Source organism: Peromyscus maniculatus, chromosome 12 (assembly GCF_049852395.1).
Source record: "Peromyscus maniculatus bairdii isolate BWxNUB_F1_BW_parent chromosome 12, HU_Pman_BW_mat_3.1, whole genome shotgun sequence".
Lineage (NCBI taxonomy): Eukaryota > Metazoa > Chordata > Mammalia > Rodentia > Cricetidae > Peromyscus > Peromyscus maniculatus.
The window spans coordinates 48774835-48794854 of NC_134863.1; the positions used below are offsets into that span (position 1 = coordinate 48774835).

Here is a 20020-nt window from a genome sequence, read left to right on the forward strand (position 1 = left end):
GCACGCCAAGGCCATGTTTAGCAATACCTTGTTACTAATTAGCCTGTGTTTCTGTATCTGTTTGAAAGCAATGAAACAGAGTCAGTTTGATAAGACATGACTCACGTTTGGATATCACAGAGAATTGGTAAACATAGTGTAATTTAGGGAAGATGCTTGGAAATTGTGTATGTGCATGTTCGAGGTATGTATATACATATGTATGTGCCTATTTGTGAGTGTATGTGTGTGTATATGTGTGTGTGTGTGTGTGTGTGTGTGTGTGTGTGTGTGTGTGTGTGTTTCTGGAAGGCAGGTGAGCTACCAGAGGAATGAAGTGGTTTCCTCAAACTCTCCCTAAACAGAGAAAATAATACACTAATAAAATTAGTTATTTTAATTGAGGAAGGTTCAAACTTATAAAGATTCTGAGAGGCATGTGGAGTTTGGAGACTGACAGTTTAAGTCTGTATCTGCATAAGGCTAATCAGAATTTTCTGGCTAGTGGGGTCATACAGAAAATAAAATCATATTACACTGCAGAACACCAAATTCAGTTCAGATGCAGATGAATACTCCTACTGCATAGCTGTTGTTTACAACTTAATTTGTCTCCACTAGCTTCTGATACATGAAATTGCTTATAGGGGGATATTTTATTTCTATGTCATAGACCAATATATAGGATTTGGGAGTAATTTGAGCCCCCAGGAAGATGATTTTTTTTGGTTCTTCTTCTTCTTCTTCTTCTTCTTCTTCTTCTTCTTCTTCTTCTTCTTCTTCTTCTTCTTCTTCTTCTTCTTCTTCTCCTCCTCCTCCTCCTCCTCCTCCTCCTCCTCCTCCTCCTCCTCCTCCTTCTTCTTTTGATAGGGTCTCACTATGTACACAAGGCTGGTTTCAAACTCACAGAGATCCACCTGCCTCTATATGCCAAGGGCTGGAATTAAAGGCAAGCACCACTATGCCCAGCTAAAAAGATGATTTTTTTTCTCATACAAATCAGGCTATTTAAGGATTCTATTAAGTACTGAACATTAAAATTGAATGTGAGGACTGTGCTGGAAGCCAGAGAGGGGAGGAAAGAGACAACCAAACAGAAAGATTAAGGATGGGGAAGGCTGGAAACCAGCACACAATTTGTTCAGGACCAACTTATTTTGCTGGACAAGTTTCATTTGGCTATTTTTTTTATTAGCTTTGCATTAGCAGAATGGGGAGCATACGTGAAGGAATTTCTTACAGAAAAATTACTAGAGAGATTGCTTTTTATTAATGAGGTTCATTTATCATCAGCGGGCCCCGCCAGACCCATCCCAGGCATTCACAGGTGGCCAACAACCTTCCAAGAGATAATGCTTATCTTTGCTTCTCTTCCCAGCTGGTCTCCAGGCTGGGCACACTACAGCTAAAAGTTAAGGGTTTTTCTTCTCGGAAGGTTTCATCACTTCTCTGTGAGGTCATTGGCCTGCCATTCTTTCTCTTAGCTGCCAGGGAAGCCTGTGGTTCCTGGCGGCACCAGGAAGCATGCGGTGCCAGGCCTTTTGCATGAGAAGCAGCAGAGTGAACAGACTGGTTTGAACCACACCTACTGAGCGTCTATTACTGCTCTAGCCAGAAAGGAAAGCTTGTGGAGAAATAACCATTGGCCTAGATTATTACTTACTAGTAGAAATTAAAATCACCCCAGATAGTAAAAGGGCAAATGAGCCCTTCCGATATTATAAAACATGTTGACGTTAACATCTGTGTCTAGGCACCATCTGGCTTGGCACAAGCCGCTGACTATTCAATCTGCGAGCTTCTGAGACCCTCATATTTTCGAAGCTTAGGGCTGTGGGGAGAAGAGAGATCCGGGAGAGTAAACTGGAGTGTGCATGTTTTCCCTAGGATTTACTAAGGAGCCCACTATTTACTTACAGTCTTTCCAGAACTCTTTGGGTAAGCTTAGCGCTTACCCAAAAAGGACCAAGGGGCACCCGCCCCCCCCCCCAGACCCATAGCCAGGACTAGTCTGCAATCTCTGTTTGATATTAAAGGGTGTCTCTGTGTCTTATTTCTGCCCGTTTGTCCTCAGGTTTCCAGCCAGCCCCCCACCCCCGCCCTCTTTGGGTGAGTGAGCAGGGTAATTGAAGGTGGTGTACGTGAATAAACGGCACCTTTTTTTAAAATTAAGATTTTTTTTTAATTCATTTTACATACCAACCACAGATCTCCCTCTCTTCCCTCCTCCTGCCCCTCAGCCTTCTGCCCCCAACCGATTCCCCCATTCCCTCTTCCTATAAGGTGAGGCATCGCAGAGCCCGGTACATTCAGTTGAAGCAGGTCCAAGCCCCGCCCCCTGCATCAAGGCTGTGCAAGGTGTCCCACCATAGGTAGTGGGCTCTAAAAAGCCAGCTCATGCACCAAAGGATGGATCCTGATCCTGCTGCCAGGGGACCGCTTAAGCAGATCAAGCTACACAACCGTGTCGCTGATGCAGAGGGTAAACGGCCCCCGTTATCAGTTCTAGCACCTCCACAGACCTTCACGTACTTGCCGTAGGACCCACCTCAGTGGGCGGGGTGGAGTCTTATCTTCCAGTCCTGGAGCAGTCAGGCGGGTGCAGGTGGCGATAGGGCAGAACTACAGTTCCCAGCATCCTCCACTCCCGCCTGCTGCCCGTCGGCCTGCGGCCCACACCCGCCAGCAGCTCTTCCAGGCTCCGGGTTCCAATTTGCAGCGAGTCTCGGTCTCAGGACCCCGGGGGACTCCGGCGAGTCTACAGGACCGGCGCTGCCCAGTCCCGGCGGGACATGGCCTTGAAGCTGGGCCGGCTGGGCGCGGGCCCCTGCTGGCGCGCGGTGCAGGGCGACTATGGACGGCTGCGCGCTTGGTCCCCGCGCGGCACGTCCGCTCGCGTCTGCCGGCTGCCTGGCACCGCTGGTACCCAGGCTCGCCGCGGGCTGGGCCACAGCCCCTCGGCTGGAGGCGGGTCCTGGCTGGGGACCGGGCTGGCCGCGGCGCTGGCGGGGTTGGCAGGGCTGGCAGCCGCCGCCTTCGGGCACGTGCAGCGGGCGGAGATGGTGCCCAAGAGCTTGGGGGCGCGAAGCCCCTCGCCCGGCCGCAGGGAGGAGGGGGAGGACGACGAGCTGGCTCGCCGCTGCAGCGCCTTCATGACCTCGCCGGTGACCGACCTGCGTGAGCTGCGGAGGAGGCCCGAGGACATGAAGACCAAGATGGAACTGATGATCATGGAGACCCAGGCCCAGGTGTGTCGGGCGCTGGCCCAAGTAGACGGGGTCGCCGACTTCTCTGTGGACCGATGGGAGAGGAAGGAAGGTGAGCAGAGGGCCCTTCTGTCACCCACCGTGGGATGGAGTGGGCACCAGCTGCAGTTTAGAATTGGGATTAGGTTAAAGTAGGCAGTACCCACAGGGGTTTGATCTATTAGACGGGACACCCTTAAAAAAAGACAGACATTGAGAGAGCCGTGTATTCTCTGCTTGCAGATGTGGACCCAGATGTGCCAATAACGTAGGACTGGCCATTTCAAAATATTGCCAATTCATAATTGCACTTTCTATTGGTTTATCAAGGAACACTTGCAGGCAACAAACGGGAGCTTGCACGTTCAAAGTTCAAAGTGTGTTACTCAACAGATCTTTTTCCTATACTACATTTCATCTGCTGGTGAGGGTGTATTTGTCCCTTGTCCTATAGAGGCAGAAGGAACACTAATCCTTCATCCTGAGTGTCTACTAAACTCCCTGTGCCAAGAATCTCCCTACTTTTTTTTTGGGGGGGGGCGCGGTTGCAGAAAAAATATATGGTTGGTGTTTCAGTAGCTCTTACTGAATTAAATACATAAGATTTCTGGAAGGAGCCAGAAGGTGGTGGCACACGCCTTTAATCCCAGTACTCCGGGAGGCAGAGCGAGGCGGATCTCTGAGTTCAAGACCAGCCTGGTCCACAGTGTGAGATCCAGGACAGGCACCAAAACTACACAGAGAAACCCTGTCTCAAAAAAAAAAAAAAAAAAAAAAAAAAAAAAAAAAAAAAAAAAAGAAATTCTTGAAGGAAAACTTTTCCTTAGAGTCCTAAAATACCTGCCGTTCTTGTCGAGTCATGTATTGGCGACCATGTTCCCTATATAGTCTCCCCTCCCATCTAGATCTTAAACTTGAGGATTGCTGACCTTTTCCCAGCTGGAAATATAACAGGGTATCTATCGTCAACACCTTTTGAGCTGTGATGCTGCCACATCGATGTTAAGTGACGTTCGGCCTGATCTAGTTTTCCATCTTGTGATGTTTTCAAGTAAAGGCCACTGACCCAGGACACGTCTCACATACTATACTATATAGCTAGCTTTGTAACCTTTGGAAGTTACTGTTTTCTTCCCATGTTTCATAATTTATGAATATAAGTAGAGTGCTTAGAATGTCAGAAACATGGTCAGCACTTGAAAAAAAAATCACTTATTCCTCCCAACTGTGAGCTCTTGAATATGCTGTCCTGCTTCTCTTGAGTTGTTCTCATTTGGAATGTTCACGGGTTCTACTGGATCATCCCGTGACACAAACACACTCTCTCTCACCAGCTCTTAGAAATAAAGCAACTCAGACATTAATTTTTGAGAAGCAGTGGTTTGGGGTGACCCTGCTGTCTTGAAAAAAAAAAAGCTACATTTTTAAATTGCATAGAAAAGTTAAAGGTAATGATAGCAGGTTGAGGGAAGAAAACATGAAGCAATATGGAGTTCTTGTATTCAGTGAAAGTAGAACACTGTTTAAATGTACCCACTCCTGCCTGTGACATCAGCTTTCTATTTTGTGAATAACAAATGGATTCCTTTTAGTCATGTTTGAAGACAGAGTTCTTTGGTGATTGATTAGGCAATGGTGTGAGAACACAGAAGGAACAGTCACTTTAGTGGTTTGTGTCTAGGTTCAATGTTTGCCTAGCACGGACAGTTTATGACAGAAAGCTAATCTAATCATCCAGGGTACTGCACTTTAAAATATATGCTATAGATGGTTTTGGAGCTAGAGCGGGAAGCGAATGCCTCATGCTGCTGAGTTCATGGGAAGAGTTGGTTCCCATTTGATAGTCCCCTGTTCTGTGGTTTTCTGTTCCTGTGGACAGGAGGTGGTGGCATCACTTGTGTGCTTCAGGATGGGCGTGTGTTTGAAAAGGCTGGGGTGAGCATTTCTGTCGTTCATGGGAGTCTTTCAGAGGAAGCAGCAAGTCAGATGAGAGGCAGAGGAAAAGTCCTGAAGAGGAAAGATGGTAAGTCGGGTTCACTCTCCCTTCCAACTGTTTTCCCACCAGATTTACTTAAAAGTAGCTCTTTCTTCTGGCACAGCCATCGGATGCATATGCCCAGTAAGCATGTTCACATGCTTTCACTGTGAAAATTATATCTTAAGGGACAAGTTACAGAGCGGCTTATGATAATGGATTCAGAAATCACAGGAGAGTAATTTGTGTCAAACCAGGAGATTGAATGCATCTCACCATGTTATTTCACTTTCCAGGTAAATTGCCGTTTACTGCTATGGGTATAAGCTCTGTGATTCACCCCAAGAATCCTTATGCGCCCACTATGCATTTCAACTACAGATACTTTGAAGTAGAAGAAGCTGATGGTAAGCCTCTCAAGAGTTATACAGAATATCACTGTGCAAAGTCTGTCTTTTAAAGAAATCAAAAGGTACCCTATCAAAAAGTAAGAAAGGAAGCCCGGGTGGCGGTGGTGCACGCCTTTAATCCTAGCACTGGGGAGGCAGAGCCAGGCGGATCTCTGTGAGATCCAGGACAGACACCAAAACTACACAGAGAAACCCTGTCTCGAAAAACCAGAAAAAGAAAAAAAAAAGTAAGAGAGGACAAAATTACTATGCTTTTCAGTAGTATTACAGAGGCTAGGTCTTGGCAGGGTGTATAGGACCTGAAACATCAGAATGATACTGATTCTTTCCTCCACACAGAAGGATTTTGTGAACCAAAACTTCAATCCCAACATGATAGAAATTTGTTACTGCTGAAATTGAGAACTTGCCATTGGGGTCTCACACACACAAATATATGTACTCTATGTACAGTGCATGAGGACCTAAGTTGGAATTCCCCCCAAAACTTACTTAAAAAGCCGGGAGCTGGGGAGTCTAGACAGGGGATATCTGGAGCCAGTCAGTATAGCTAATTGGTAAGTTCGGGGTTCAGTGAGAGACCACGTCTCAAAACAAATAAAATGGTAAAGTGATTAAGGAAGACCTCTGATGTCAGCTGCTGGCCTCCATGCAAATGCACACAGATGCATATGCACCCATGTGCACCTGCACACACACACCATTTTATACTCACATGCACACGTATAATCGCTGGTAACTGGTATTGACAACTCATAGATAAGAGCGAGTACATGAAACAGTTGTTCTTACATGGCAGACGGCTCCCTTAGCGTGTGTGTTCTCCCTTTATGGGGTAAATGGAATGTGTCAGTGGCTTTGGGGTGATGATCCCTAAGAGTGGGATCATCAGACTCTCCTGCACTGTTTTTATTAACTTCATGTAGAAATTGCTTTTTCAAATAGTGATCTAGCTGAGATATTTGAGCTGTGTGATGCTAAAGTTAAGCCAACATTGAGATTCACAGCTGAGACCAGCTGTACGGACTGTTATTACTCACCATTCTCTCCCATTTCCCTGCCAGCTTCTTCTCTCTCACTAATTTCCTATCTCATCTCCTTCCCGTTTTTTTACATCTCGCCAGCCTCAGCTTTACCAGCTGTCAGAACCAAATTCGGTTAAATGTTCCTTGGCTGTGACCTATTTCATATCCATAAGTTAAGTTGCCGAGTTAAGCTTGCTAGTACTATCCCTGGTGTGCTCGAGTCTCGAGGCAACATTGACATGGCTCCCTTGCTTTGGTAGGTGACACACACTGGTGGTTTGGGGGTGGATGTGACCTCACGCCAACCTACTTGAACCAAGAGGATGCTGTCCATTTCCATCGCACTCTAAAGGAAGCTTGCGATCAGCACGGGCCGGATATCTACCCCAAATTTAAAAAATGGTAAGCTGTTGAGACTGTATTTTCGGTAATCTTTCGTGGGCCTTATATTTATATAATGACCATCGAAAGAGCTCTCTCCAAGTTAAGGGCTATTCTACACAGTTAGATTAGTGAGTGGTGTCTTCGGAGACTTGTTTTGTTAGACAGAGGACAGTGGCATCCCGAGGAGGTTGATGGCTCCTTGTGCTGGCTCCTAAGGGTAACCTTTAACACAGATGAAGACGTTCTGTAAACATTTCCTTCTGCCAGCCTCCCCCTCACCCAGCCGTACATGCTTTAGAGTCACCCCTTTTAGTCCTGAAGGGGACCTAAAGTTGTTTGTGGCGTCCTGCTTTTGGTGATGAAGACTCTTTGACACGTCAGAGCTCAGGCTCGCACCAACTGGTGTCAGTGTTAGGAGACGCTCACCCTCTGCCTCCTGTAAAAGCAACAGTGCCCAGCTGGTGGCATCACTTGTAGGAAGTAGGTAGTCGTGTTGTATGTACTCTTGTTTTATTTGCTGAAGTTCTTAGTGTTCCTTATCCTTAGATTGGCTTTTTTTTTATTTGCCTGGTTGCTCCGCACTTAAGAGTGTATACATATGTGTGTGTGTGTGTGTGTGTGTGTGTGTGTGTGTGTGTGTATCTGCATGTGTAATATCTTCAGAAAATCTGGCCTAAGTCCTAGTTTCATAGTATAGAAAATATTGCTGGTGTGAGTCAGGGAGAGTGTCTTAGTGTCTTAAGGGCCCGTACCTATTTCCATGTATTTCTCGTCTTACCTTTTGGTCCATGATTTAACTCTGCTGCATGTTTTAGGTGCGATGACTACTTCTATATAGTACATCGTGGGGAGCGGAGGGGCATCGGAGGCATCTTTTTTGATGATCTCAACTCCCCGTCCAAGGAGGAAGCATTCCGCTTCGTTAAGACGTGTGCTGAAGCTGTGGTTCCTTCTTATGTTCCCATTGTGAAAAAGCACTGTGATGATTCATTCACCCCTCAGGATAAGCTGTGGCAGCAGCTGAGGAGAGGACGGTGAGTGACCGAGGAATGGACATGAACTGTCTCTTTGTACAACTTCCAGAAGTGGGGGCGGCTCTGAGAATAGTGGCTATTGGATTGTTGTGGTCAAATACTTTCTAATTCGTCATATTAATCCACACTGTTAATTTTCTTCTTAAGTAGATGAATATTGAATTTAATAGCATTGTATAAATAATCAACATCACAAGGTTTACTTAGTTCATACACACACACACACACACACACACACTCATAGTAGGCACATGTGCCATATAAGGTAAGTACTTGTGGAATTTAATTCTCTTTATTTCCTTTCTATCCTTCTACTAAGATGAGGGCATCACTTAAGGTTTTTTTTCTGCTTATAAATTTGTAGTCACACTTTAAAAAAATTCATCTTAAATATTTTATGAAAGTGATTTTAATGCAAACCTTTCACTCTTAATGATAACCTTTACGTATTTTGGTCCTCTTACTGTGCATAGCCCCTGTATAAGGTATTTTGTGTCTGGTTTTCCCAGGAAACCTGTGGTATACATGGCATCATCAGTTCACTGATCATAAGGTGTCCTTAGCAAGCTAATTCCTTTGCCCAGGATAACACAGCAGTCCGATAGCATCCCAGACGTGACTCTGAATTGTCCTGTGTGTGCTTTTCACCCCTACTTACCGCCAGCCACTGGCTCTGTACTGAACTTGGTGCGTTCATAGCTGGTGAGATAGGCTGTGTTCCATCCACATACCCACTCTGCCAGCCCCCTGTTTCTTTTGGCCATCTTAATTGCATATGCACCACCAGTCATAGTCATAACATGAATTCTCCTGATTCATGTTAATTCTCTCGGGCACCTGAAACTTGGAGCCCTAAGGAAGTAAAGCTTGAAAAGTAAGGCCTTGAAAAGGCCTTATTACAAGTTTAAAGAGAAAGGTTTGTATTTGACTTTCTGGGTTTGTTTGTTTTAATCTCCGCCCCCCCACCACCACCACCACACACATACACACATACACAATTGTCAACCATACCCTTCCCATTCTGTCCTTCTTTCTCTAGATTTATCTTGGGTCCCCCAAGGTTAGGCATGGGCCTGACTACAGGGTAGGCAGGCATAGCATAGATGTGGTGAAAAGTGACTCATAGTTCAGTAGGGAGGGTATTGCTAATTAAAGCTCTGCTTATTACTGGACAGTATGCAAAGCTCGAAAGGTTTATGGATCCTCCTTAGGTGAAGCTTTTACCATTTACTATTACACAAAACAAGAATATTTTTTTTTCTTTTTCATCGTTTGATGGCAGGTCGTTCTGTGAGTTCTGCTCTGTGTGTATCATTGCCTGTCTGCTGTCTTTTGAGTTAGGCAATGTGTGAAGTGCTAGATTAATTCCTCATGGCTTAGTGTGTGACTAATCTTCATATAAAAGCTCTGTGTCACCCTTATCTCAGGGTTGGAAGATAGCAGTGGACTCTGGGGCTTGAGATAACCCCTGCATCATCGTAAAGATGCCTAGTGCTCAGCACCGGCTTCAGTTCTTACTCTGTATTCCTAGCTCGTTATCTGTATCCTTTACAGACCTCTTCCCTCCCCCACCCTTAAAAAGACTGTCCCTTTCAGGAGTCATCAGATTCCCTTTTGACTCTATTATTTTGACTTTATCCATTCTCTTATTTGGGCATCTCATCTAGTTGGTTGTCTTGGTTACTGCTGTCCTCTTAGACCTTGAACTTTGGTCTCTTAGTTATCTTTCCATAGGAAAATAGGAGCTAAAATCTGAACTAATTTTTCTTTTTGAGAAAGGGAGGACAGCAGGATAGAATAGAGGCATTTGTGAAATTGAAGAGGTTCTTTCCCGACTGTGGATTATAGGAACGTCAGCAGTTAGATGCACAGGAAGCACTAGAAAGGTCAGGTCCAAGTGAAAGCTGCGAGAGTCAAGGCAGATGTTGAGCAAGGAGGCATCCTGACTCCAAAATAGCAGAGGCAGGCTACACAGTGCATCCTGAGAATTCCTGTGTAACAATCCCTGAGACAGGTCTTCAAACGTGTTGTAGAACACGCTGTAGAAAGGCAATATCAAGTGAAGATGGTTGCTCAGAGGGGAAATCCTCTCCCGCAGATTCTGGAATGAGGTTTTGTTCTTGTTAATTGACTAATCTTTTAATTGACTAATCTGTTGAGACAGGCAGAAGAAGGAATAAAATAGTCATTAGTGCATGGAAGCCAGTCAGTGATAAAGACGATGGAGACAGAAAGGAATCCCGTAGATACAGCTGCTGAAATTGTTACAGGTTCTCTGACAAACTCCCACACAAAGTTTGTCTTTCGGAGAGTGAAGTACTAAGGATTCTAGAGGTGTTTTTGGTTTGTTTGTTTTGTTGTTTTGTTTTTTGCTGTTGTTGGGCTTAATGACAACAACCTACGCACTAAATAAGAATGTTTGGCTGGCGGTGCACGCCTTTAATCCCAGAACTATGGAGGCAGAGCCAGGTGGATCTCTGAGTTCAAGGCCAGCCTGGTCTACAGAGTGAGATCCAGGACAGGCACCAAAGCTACACAGAGAAACCCTGTCTTGAAAAACCAAAAAAAAAAAAAAAAGCTGTTTCTTTCTTTATTGTTGTGCATGGCTGGTCCCAATCTCTGTTGGTACTGTTTATTCACGGGAAGAATAACCTTCCTGATTTGTGATTGCTCTGTGTTGAGCACAATCTGTATCCCATTGTTCATCGGGTAGAATACCCTTTTATTGATGCTTTCCAGAGGAGACGGCTCCCTGGTCTGTGAGCTGCTTCTGTGTCCTGGCTCCCAGTTGATAAGGGGTCTGGAGAGAAGCTCCCTCTCAGTGTTCCTTAGTATTTCTGGAAGGCTTCAGTCAGCACACCCTTACTGGGTTTTTGTTGTTGTTGTTGTTTTCATTTACATTATTTTATTTGGAAATGTTTATAACAGTACAGTGAAACTAAACTCCAGAGACAGTGTCTATCATTAGTTTAGGCATCATCAGTTTATTATAAAGAGAGGCATGGAAATTATTTGCATGATGTGTGGTTCAGAGCATCAGCAGAATGGGCAGCTACATGTGACACCGTTTCAACAGTGATTTCAGTCCACATACTTTCCAAGAATGTCACCATCTCTCTAAGAAATAATCCTTGTCGTCTAGAACGACCTTGGTGCCTCCGTATTCTGGGAGAAGAACTTGATCTCCAACTTGGACACTGACTGCCTGAATCTCTCCCCCCTTTCCTTTGGCGCCTGATCCCACAGGCACTACTGTCGCTTGCAATACTTTTCCTCGAGACTTTTCTGGAAGCAGAATGCCACCCTTGGTTACAGTTTCGGTGGCCCTCCTTTGACAACCAATATTTGTCCAAGAGTGGAAGACGCTTTCTGAAAGCTTGTTCAGCCGTGGCTTGAACTGCTGAAGCTCGGACTTTTGCACTTGTGGTCGCTGCTGCAAGGAGAGTCCTGCGGACTGGCTCGGGACACGTGAAAACAAACAAAAAACCCCAAAAAGACTCACATCCTTATTGTTATTTGATATCTTTATGACAGGTACGTAGAATTTAATCTGGTGTATGATCGGGGCACCAAGTTTGGCCTCTTTACCCCAGGATCCCGGATCGAAAGCATCTTGATGTCTTTACCTCTAACAGCCCGGTAAGGAGACAGTTCATCATAGTAATCATCCCCCCCTACCCCCCCCAATCCCTGTGCCCTACAGAATCTGCACGTTAACCCTGACAGTGTCTTACCTACAGCTTCATTTATTTTCCTTTTGCTGATTTTTTTTTTTTTTTTTTTTTGGTTTTCCGAGACAGGGTTTCTCTTGTGTAGCTTTGCGCCTTTCCTGGATCTCACTTGGTAGCCCAGGCTGGCCTCGAACTCACAGAGATCCGCCTGGCTCTGCCTCCCGAGTGCTAGGATTAAAGGCGTGCGCTACCACCGCCCGGCTCCTTTTGCTGATTTTATAAGAAAATCACGGGTGGATTTTGTAAGGCACATCAAATTGGATTTTGTAAGAAGTGATAGGACGAATGTCATAGCTTTGTGTATGAGGACCTTGGAGAGAGCACAGGGAGCCGGAAGTGGTGCCTGAGGGTTTGAGGTTGACGTTTCTGGTTTCTTAAAAGATGCATGTGTAAAATTAAGCTAATACCTACCTATGTATCATCCAAGGTTCTATACTTTATGAAACTCTAGTTTATTCAAAGTGTATTTTGACTTTAGGATCTTAATATTAACCCAGATATACCTAAGAATTATTAAGAAATTTAACCTCTTAAGTAGCAGATTTTTTCCCCTTCCTTCCTTATTTATTTATTAACAAGTGGGTGCAGGGCAGGGTAGGCAGAGGGAGGTGAAGGTACAGTGCATTCTTTTTACTCGTAGGATTTCATACTTCATTAGTTATGTGTGTCATTTATTGTTATTTTATTTGCATTTTCTTGGTTTGTTTTGGACATGTGCAGATGGGAGTACATGCATTCGCCCCCAGAGAATTCCAAGGAGGCTGAAATTCTGGAAGTATTGCGCCATCCAAAGGACTGGGTACATTGATGCAACAGAGCGTTGTTCCAGGGCCTGGTGGACACTGGCGTGGTGGTCTTCCTGCACTGCTGACACTGTGTGGCAGGCAATCCTCTGTGCCTTACTGTCCTAGCCTTCTCCACTCTGGGCAGCACCTCTGTGGCAGGTGGTTTTGGATCTTTTTCAGGCTGTGGAGTGAGGTGGTAATGGTGGATGGTGATGTAAAACTGCCAGGTTCATTGGTTGTAAAATCCATTGTACTTTTAGAATCATTTTCTATGACCAGTTAATTTGACATTGTGTTTCCAGGTCTTAAGATAAGGGAATGTAAGTACTATAATATGTACCAGGAAGCTCTTCATCTTATTTGTTGCTGGAAGTTATAGTTTTTGCCACAGAAATTTATCAGGGGATACATTTTAGCTTTCATTAGTTCATCCAAGTTGGCCCTCTTGGTAACTTTAGAATGCAATTTGAAGCCTGGTGGTGCACACCTTTAATTCTTTAATCCCAGCACTCAGGAGGCAGAGACAGATATCTGTGAGTTCGAGGTCAACCTGGTCTACAGAGAGAGTTGCAGGACAGCTGCTAGGGCTACACAGAGAAACCAAAAAGAATGCGTTTTGAAGGGACATGTTTTCCTCTGTCATATTTGAAGTTTCTTTGATGTAATTTCCATTTGTCTTTCTCTATAAACCAGAATATTATAAAAATATTCATTTTTTATAAAGATAAGTATTTAGGAGCACTTGAAATTTTCTTGTCAGTTCCTGCATTATAATTCATTGATGACCTATAGTTTACAACTGTAAATGGCATTATTATTTAAATAAGAAACATCTAAGTGTTGAGTTTTTTTGTGAGATCATTACTTGCTGGCATTGGGATTCTATGTATTCTTGAAAGCAAAAGCTTATATTCCTGGATTCTGATACTTAAAGTTTTATATTTTACACATTTAGGTATGGGAGTTTAGACTAAGAACAAATGAAAACCATTTTCCTTCTTTAATTAAAATGAATGAAGCTAATCTAACATGTGGGTATTTTATACTTTTTAAAAAATGGACCAATTGAAATTGTCCTACTTTTCGAATAAGAGATTCCTCAACTTTTATCTTTTCTCTTAAAAGTCACAGCAGATTTCTTAATGCATGGTTTGTCTGTCTAAATAATAATAAGACTGCAGTGTCTTATTTGATTCAAAATATATTGAATTTGTAAGGAGCAGTGTCTTATACATATATAAATATTATCCTGGAATATGTTGGATGTATGTGATCATGTTTGGCTCTTTTAGGGTGAGAAAAATCTACAGATTCTTCCTTCTGTCTTATACAGACCCAGCTAATAAATTTTATTTTGAAATAAGACAAGTAAGGATTTGTATTCTTTATTTTATTGGAATGACTTAGGAATACATATATTTGTCGGTGCTAAAACCATAGTTCCTTATTACTAGGTGTTTTATCCAAGAGAAATATAAATTTTGCATTTCATTTTCTTAGCAATTTTAGTAAGAATAGACAAAAACAACTCAGATGGCAAATTAGCAGGTAAGTAGATAAACAGTTTGTGACTTTCACATGCAGTAAAACACTGAGCAACAACAAATGAGTACCCACTGAAAATGCAACAGTGTACCAGGTGTCAGAAGCACCGTGGCAACAGAAAGACGCCAGACACAGAAAGAACGTGCTGCCAAATGTCACCCAGGAACACTTAGAGCAGGAAGACTTTACACAGGAAAGCAGGTCAAGGCTGCCACAGGCTGTAGGTGGGGAGCTGATGGTGTTTTCTATGCTGTGACCAAGGTGACAATGGTTATTAGATGCTATATGTTTATCAAAACCCATTGAGTTCAGCGTTACAACATCATAGAATTTTTTTGTATCTGTGGGTAATATTTCAGTATAGATGAATTAGAAGAAAAACGCAAGAACAGGTATTTGAATACACTGGTCTGGTTACCTTTTAAGAACTAAAAATGTCAAGCTGAGCATATGGTTCAATGGTAGAGCCTGTTTAGCATGCATAAAGCCCTGGGTTTTATTCCCAGAGCTGGGAGGGAGGGAGGCGGGAATCACACAGATCTCTGGCTCATTTAGTTGTATTTAAGGCTTGCAGGTGGTAGGTACAAGACAACATTGAAATTTTAAAATCCTCTGCATCTGTTTTGAATTCTTCAGTTACCACCGTGGAGCCTTAGCTGGAAGACCAGTAACAACTGCAAACTTGAAGATCATTCTATTGTTCTTCAGAGTGAATGGCTCTTTCACAATCTTACTGATGTTATTCTAAGTTTATACACACCCATGTGGTATAAACACCTAACTCCTGTTGTCTTACAGAGGCATGTTGTTGGTCATAAGGGTGCATCAGGAGAGGTATAGACACACAGGGATGAGTATCTGACTGCCATCCCACCATGGTGCTGTGCATGCTTACATTAGTCTGATTTCTGTTACTGTGATGGAATACCAAAGGCTGGGTATTTCACAAAGAAAGGTTCAGATTGTCATTTGGGCTGCCAAAAACCGAGGACCAGACCATTAGTTTGGCCTCTCATGAGGGTCTTTTTGGCTGGATCACAGCATGGCAGAGAAGAGGGGAGAGAAGTGTTCATCTACAGTAGAGGCCAAGTGTGTGCAGTGGATATCCTTTATAATAGCTCACTCTCACGAGAACCAACTTCTGAGGAATCAGCCTTTATCCATTTCCAGGGCAGTGCCCAATGACCTAAGTACCACATAATTAGGTGAGATCACTGCAGATTTCTACCACCTCGAAATCCCTGCAGAGAGGACCAAGTCTACATTGTGTGAACCTTCAGGAGCCAAACAGCAAAGGTCAGCTGTTGGGCATGCCCAGATCAGCCATAGACTGTATTTCTATAGGATGCATTTTTTTTCATGTGTCTTTTGTTAGGATTTAACAAGACACAGCTCACCTGGAAGTTTGCAATGCAATGTGTGAGCTTGGGCAGGACAACTCCAAGTTCCCTCCATATTAGACAGCGGGTCATGATGCCTGCCAACGACTCAGAACACGTACTCTGTGGGACAAGACGGAAGCCGCAGATGGGTTTTCTGCTCCAACCTCTGAAGTTATGAATTATCACATGTTCTGAATTCTCCTGGTTACAAATGAGTCCACATTCAAGGGGAGGGGAATTAGTTCCCAATAGCCTGCTTGCCTCCAAGCACTCTGGGTTCTACAGAGTCGTTTATCTAGATCCCACTGGCACTTCCACACTGAGTATTCAAAGCAAGGCCTACAGAAAATCCTAAACTTGCCGGACATTGAAAGCAGTCCATTGGTCTCTTCTGTTGCTCTTCAGCCTCTTCTGTGTTCCTTTTGTGCACTTTGCTTCAGACTATTTTCTGAGCATCCTTGTAGTTACACCACCTTGGACCTTCTGGAAATTGCTCTCTGCCTGGACTCTCTCATGTGCTTGTCCATCATTCCTGTGCCTAGTTCAGATCTCTGAGAATCCTGCCCCAGAAATAGTCTCATCTACTTGTTCAACACATTTCTTATTTTTATTATCACTCTCATTACAGTAGTCATCCAGTGTAAATTTCATTAAAAACAAGGTATGTAAGATGGGGGTTTATTTACATTACTCATGAGTGCCCTGTTCATCCTTTGTGTTCTGTGTTTTTATAGAATATTATGGCATCAAACTTAACATTGTGTGATGAATCCTAATCTGTGAAAGCAGAGATGCAAGCAAGGGTCCGTCTAGAAAAGCCCATTTGGAAATTGTGATCCTGCCACAAATATCAGCTATGTGTTTGAAAGCCCACATTCTAAAATTTAGTTCCTCCCAAAGAAGTACACCTGTTAAGCTCTTATTTCATAATAAACCTTAGTCAGATCCTTTAAATTAGTGAGGCTTAGGTGTTTTCAAATGCTTGACTAATCCCCTGTGTTCCCTGAATCCCAGTCACGATAGAGAATCTCACAGACCAGTTTCTACCAGTAGTTTTAAACCAAGCCCACATTGAGGTGTGCCAGCAGTGCAAAGTAACCAAACTGCATTCCACCTTCCCAGCAGAGTTCCTGGCCCAAGTCTACAAGTCAAACTCATTCAACTGGTATTTCAAAGTGTCTTTCACCTGCAGTCTCTTGTCTCGTTCACATTTCAGAAACACGATTTAACATGAAACTTGACATGATCTAATCCGCCATAGTCTCAACAAGGTTACCACAAAGCTGGCCATAGGAAGACAGTTGCTACACTGGCCTGTCATGAGTAATTTGCTTCTAATTTTTTTTTTTACTTATTTATTTATTTATTTATTTATTTATTTATTTATTTATTTATTTATTTATTTATTTATTTATTTTAGTGCCAAATGCCATTTATTGAAGGAGGGAGGAGGTCTTAAATATAGGCTTACAGCACAATTGGAGAACCCTGAAGGGCAGAAGTTCGATACAGATATTTTACAATCTTGCATCTAAGCTGTTAATGCCCATTATGCAGGATACATAGACAAGGAACTTTCCTTAAGCATTCAGGAGGGTGAAACCTAGGAGGGAATTAGCATAGGGAGGATACCAACGTCAAGGTCAGCAAGCAAGGCAACAGTTACCCAAAACGGGGGCCAGGACCCTACAGGTCCCCCTTTTACTAATAAATGAGCTTCTGACTTAGGTTGCATGAGATGTCAGCAGGTCACCTTACCTGTCATGGAGACACCTGCCCAGGCCACACAGGTGCTCTGTCTTAGGTTGGTGAGTGCCCCCCAGGCATTACCCATCTCTGAATACTCATTATCTTGCAGGCTCAATGTGTGAGCTGCAGAGTTAACTGCTGCCAAAGATCTCAAAGTGGCACTGGGCTTGCAATCTGTGTGTTCGACACAGAAAAGACCAACAGAAGTCCTAACTCACTCACCCATAGCCAGTAGGCTAAAAGCAACTGAGCCATTCCCTTCCTTAATGAGCCTTACTGCAAATTGGAGTCCTTGTAAGATGATATCCCAAAAGCAAATGGAACTTGAGTTTATAAATTTATAATTTTCAAAGCCAATCGAAATGTATATAACTATTGAATTAAATTTATCATGCCCTATAGAACGAAAGATTAATTAACTGTGGTAGCTACTTTTGCTGCCAGGGTTGCTTCTGGAATTAAGTTGGTGAGGCCTCCAACTAAAGCTCACTTTAGTAGTAAGTTTTTTTTTTTTTTTTTTTTTTTTTTTTTTTTTTTTTTTTTTTTTTTTTTTTCCCGAGACAGGGTTTCTCTGTGTAGCTTTGCGCCTTTCCTGGAGCTCACTTGGTAGCCCAGGCTGGCCTTGAACTCACAGAGATCCGCCTGGCTCTGCCTCCCGAGTGCTGGGATTAAAGGCGTGCGCCACCACCGCCCGGCTTACTTTAGTAGTAAGTTAACACACTTGTAAATTAGTCTTCATGGCTATTTTTCCATGTTCAGGTGTGACTAAGGTCACTTCCATTTTTCACCTGGGTAAGGCAGGAAAGCCCTTTTCATGATCTGTCCCATCTGGGATGTATATAGCCTCCTAACAAAAGTATAATGTGTGAATGCAACCCAATGTACCAAATTCTTGAAGTTAAGTTGTAGCTTAACTTTTAAAGACAATAGGTTCAATAAATATCCTTTAAAATATTTTAACTGTAGTATCTCCCCCAATACAGCTTAGCAGCTGTGTTCAATGTAGTCTTTATTCTGTAAAGTGCATTTCCTCTTTTACCCTACTCAACATGAAGGGGTTACTTAAAAATAACCTATTTCAGCGATGGAAAAATGGTTCAGCAGTTAAGAGCACTAGCTGCTTTTCCAGATGCCCCGATTCAATTCCCAGCACCCACATGGCAGCTCACAATTGTCTGTAACTCCAGTTCCAGGGAATTTGGCACCCTCCCACAGGCAAAACACCAGTGCAGATAAAAAAATAATTAAAATACAGGAAGCACTGAACAAGGACCTACTTTTCCTCACTTTAGTAAGGAACAGGACACATGCCATCTCCCTTGTTACAGCCCACAGCAGTCTTCTCAGCTGGCCCTTGACCTATGACTAGAGACAAGTTATCCCTGAGACCCTGGAATCACTGATTCACAGAATCTTTGTGTGGGATCAAGTGGTTGCTGTGGCATGCCATTAAATGGGTTGTTAAACAGCAGTTGACAGCTGGAACGTGTTAGGTACCATTTACAAAACCGAGGGGAGCTTTTTGAGGAGCTTTAAATGCCTGCAAGCTACCCTTGCTAGCATTTAGAGCTAGGAATCTACAGCTTATGAGGAAAGTTCAATTTAGAAGCATAAATATACCTATTATTTATACAAAGGTGACAACTGAAAAAGGGGAAGCAGATGAACTACCCAAGAAAGTGAGAGCAGTATTATATGAAAGGAAGGTACTGGCCGAACCAGAGCAGAGAAATTATCAGGGGAGGCAGTCCCAGGAGAGGAAGCCAAGAAGCAGCTCATCTAAATGGAACAGGGAAGGGAGAAATTGAAAGACCATGTGAGGCGTGACTGCAATAGGGTGAAATCTTTACAGCGGCTGTTTGTGAAGGGAAGAGAAGGTGATATTGTAGTGTATGCTCTGTGTCAACAAGTTTGATCAGTTTGGAATTAAATTAACATTTTACAAACAGCTGTAGCCCATTAAATGACGAGGTTTCCTTGGTCCTGAAAGCTAGGTCACAATGATTGCCATTGACATGTGCAGTGTTTGCAGGTTCTTACTGTGCATAAACATGACATTCTTAAAAGACCAGTAGGTGGAGCAGCTTTGTTCAAGAAGTGTAATTTTTGGTTTTGGAGAGGGAGGTAGAGGGGAGGAAAAAACTCAGAAAATTGAGAAGGAGAGAAAATGAGAAAAGGAGGAAGAGGGAGAGGAGGAGGGGGACAGAGACATGAGGAATATTTAGGACAAGGGAGCAGAATAAAACAAGATGTGAGAGCCTGTGAAGCCAAGCCTGTGTGCCTTAAACTATGCTTCTCTGGAGAGACTTCCCCGAGGGAGCCGATAGCAGCGCCACAGACACAGTTTATTGCTGTTCCTGTCTCATCACGAGGCTCCACCATGTTCCACGTCTCACAATCACCAGGAACTTCTGCCTTTGCCGTGGACTACAGTCGCAAGAACGTTGCATGGCTGAAGCAGGGCTCTTGTCAGAATTCCCATAGGTACCAACCTGGAGCTGACGTCATGAGAAAATGTATGCCTCATCTTCTGAGAAAGAACAAGGCTAGTTTGACTTCTGACTAATAAACGATCTGGCAGAAATGTTGAAAGACATTCATTGAAATAGGGTGTCCAGTGGTATAGTTTCTGTACACCCACGGGGTGTCTTTGAATCTTCAGCAAGAAAAGAAAGAAAACATTTTTACCACTTCAGAGTCTCTATTTTTGTGTGCAATTAATTTATTTCCGCTGTAAATCATCACAATACTAATTACAGTTTAGAGGGAACTTATA

General features: G+C 43.4%; 1 protein-coding gene and 1 pseudogene across 1 annotated transcript; one reads left to right on the forward strand and one right to left on the reverse strand.

Moving 5' to 3' along the window:
• The first annotated feature begins 2575 nt into the window (after positions 1–2575).
• Positions 2576–13936, forward strand: Cpox (coproporphyrinogen oxidase). Its single transcript, XM_006996476.4, has 7 exons — positions 2576–3297; positions 5104–5247; positions 5496–5606; positions 6895–7036; positions 7834–8052; positions 11587–11691; positions 12504–13936. Exons 1-7 carry the CDS (start codon positions 2772–2774, stop codon positions 12589–12591), a joined length of 1335 nt encoding a protein of 444 aa, XP_006996538.1. The 5' UTR covers positions 2576–2771; the 3' UTR covers positions 12592–13936.
• On the reverse strand, positions 11134–11474 carry LOC107399951 (10 kDa heat shock protein, mitochondrial pseudogene; annotated as a pseudogene).
• Positions 13937–20020: the final 6084 nt, after the last annotated feature.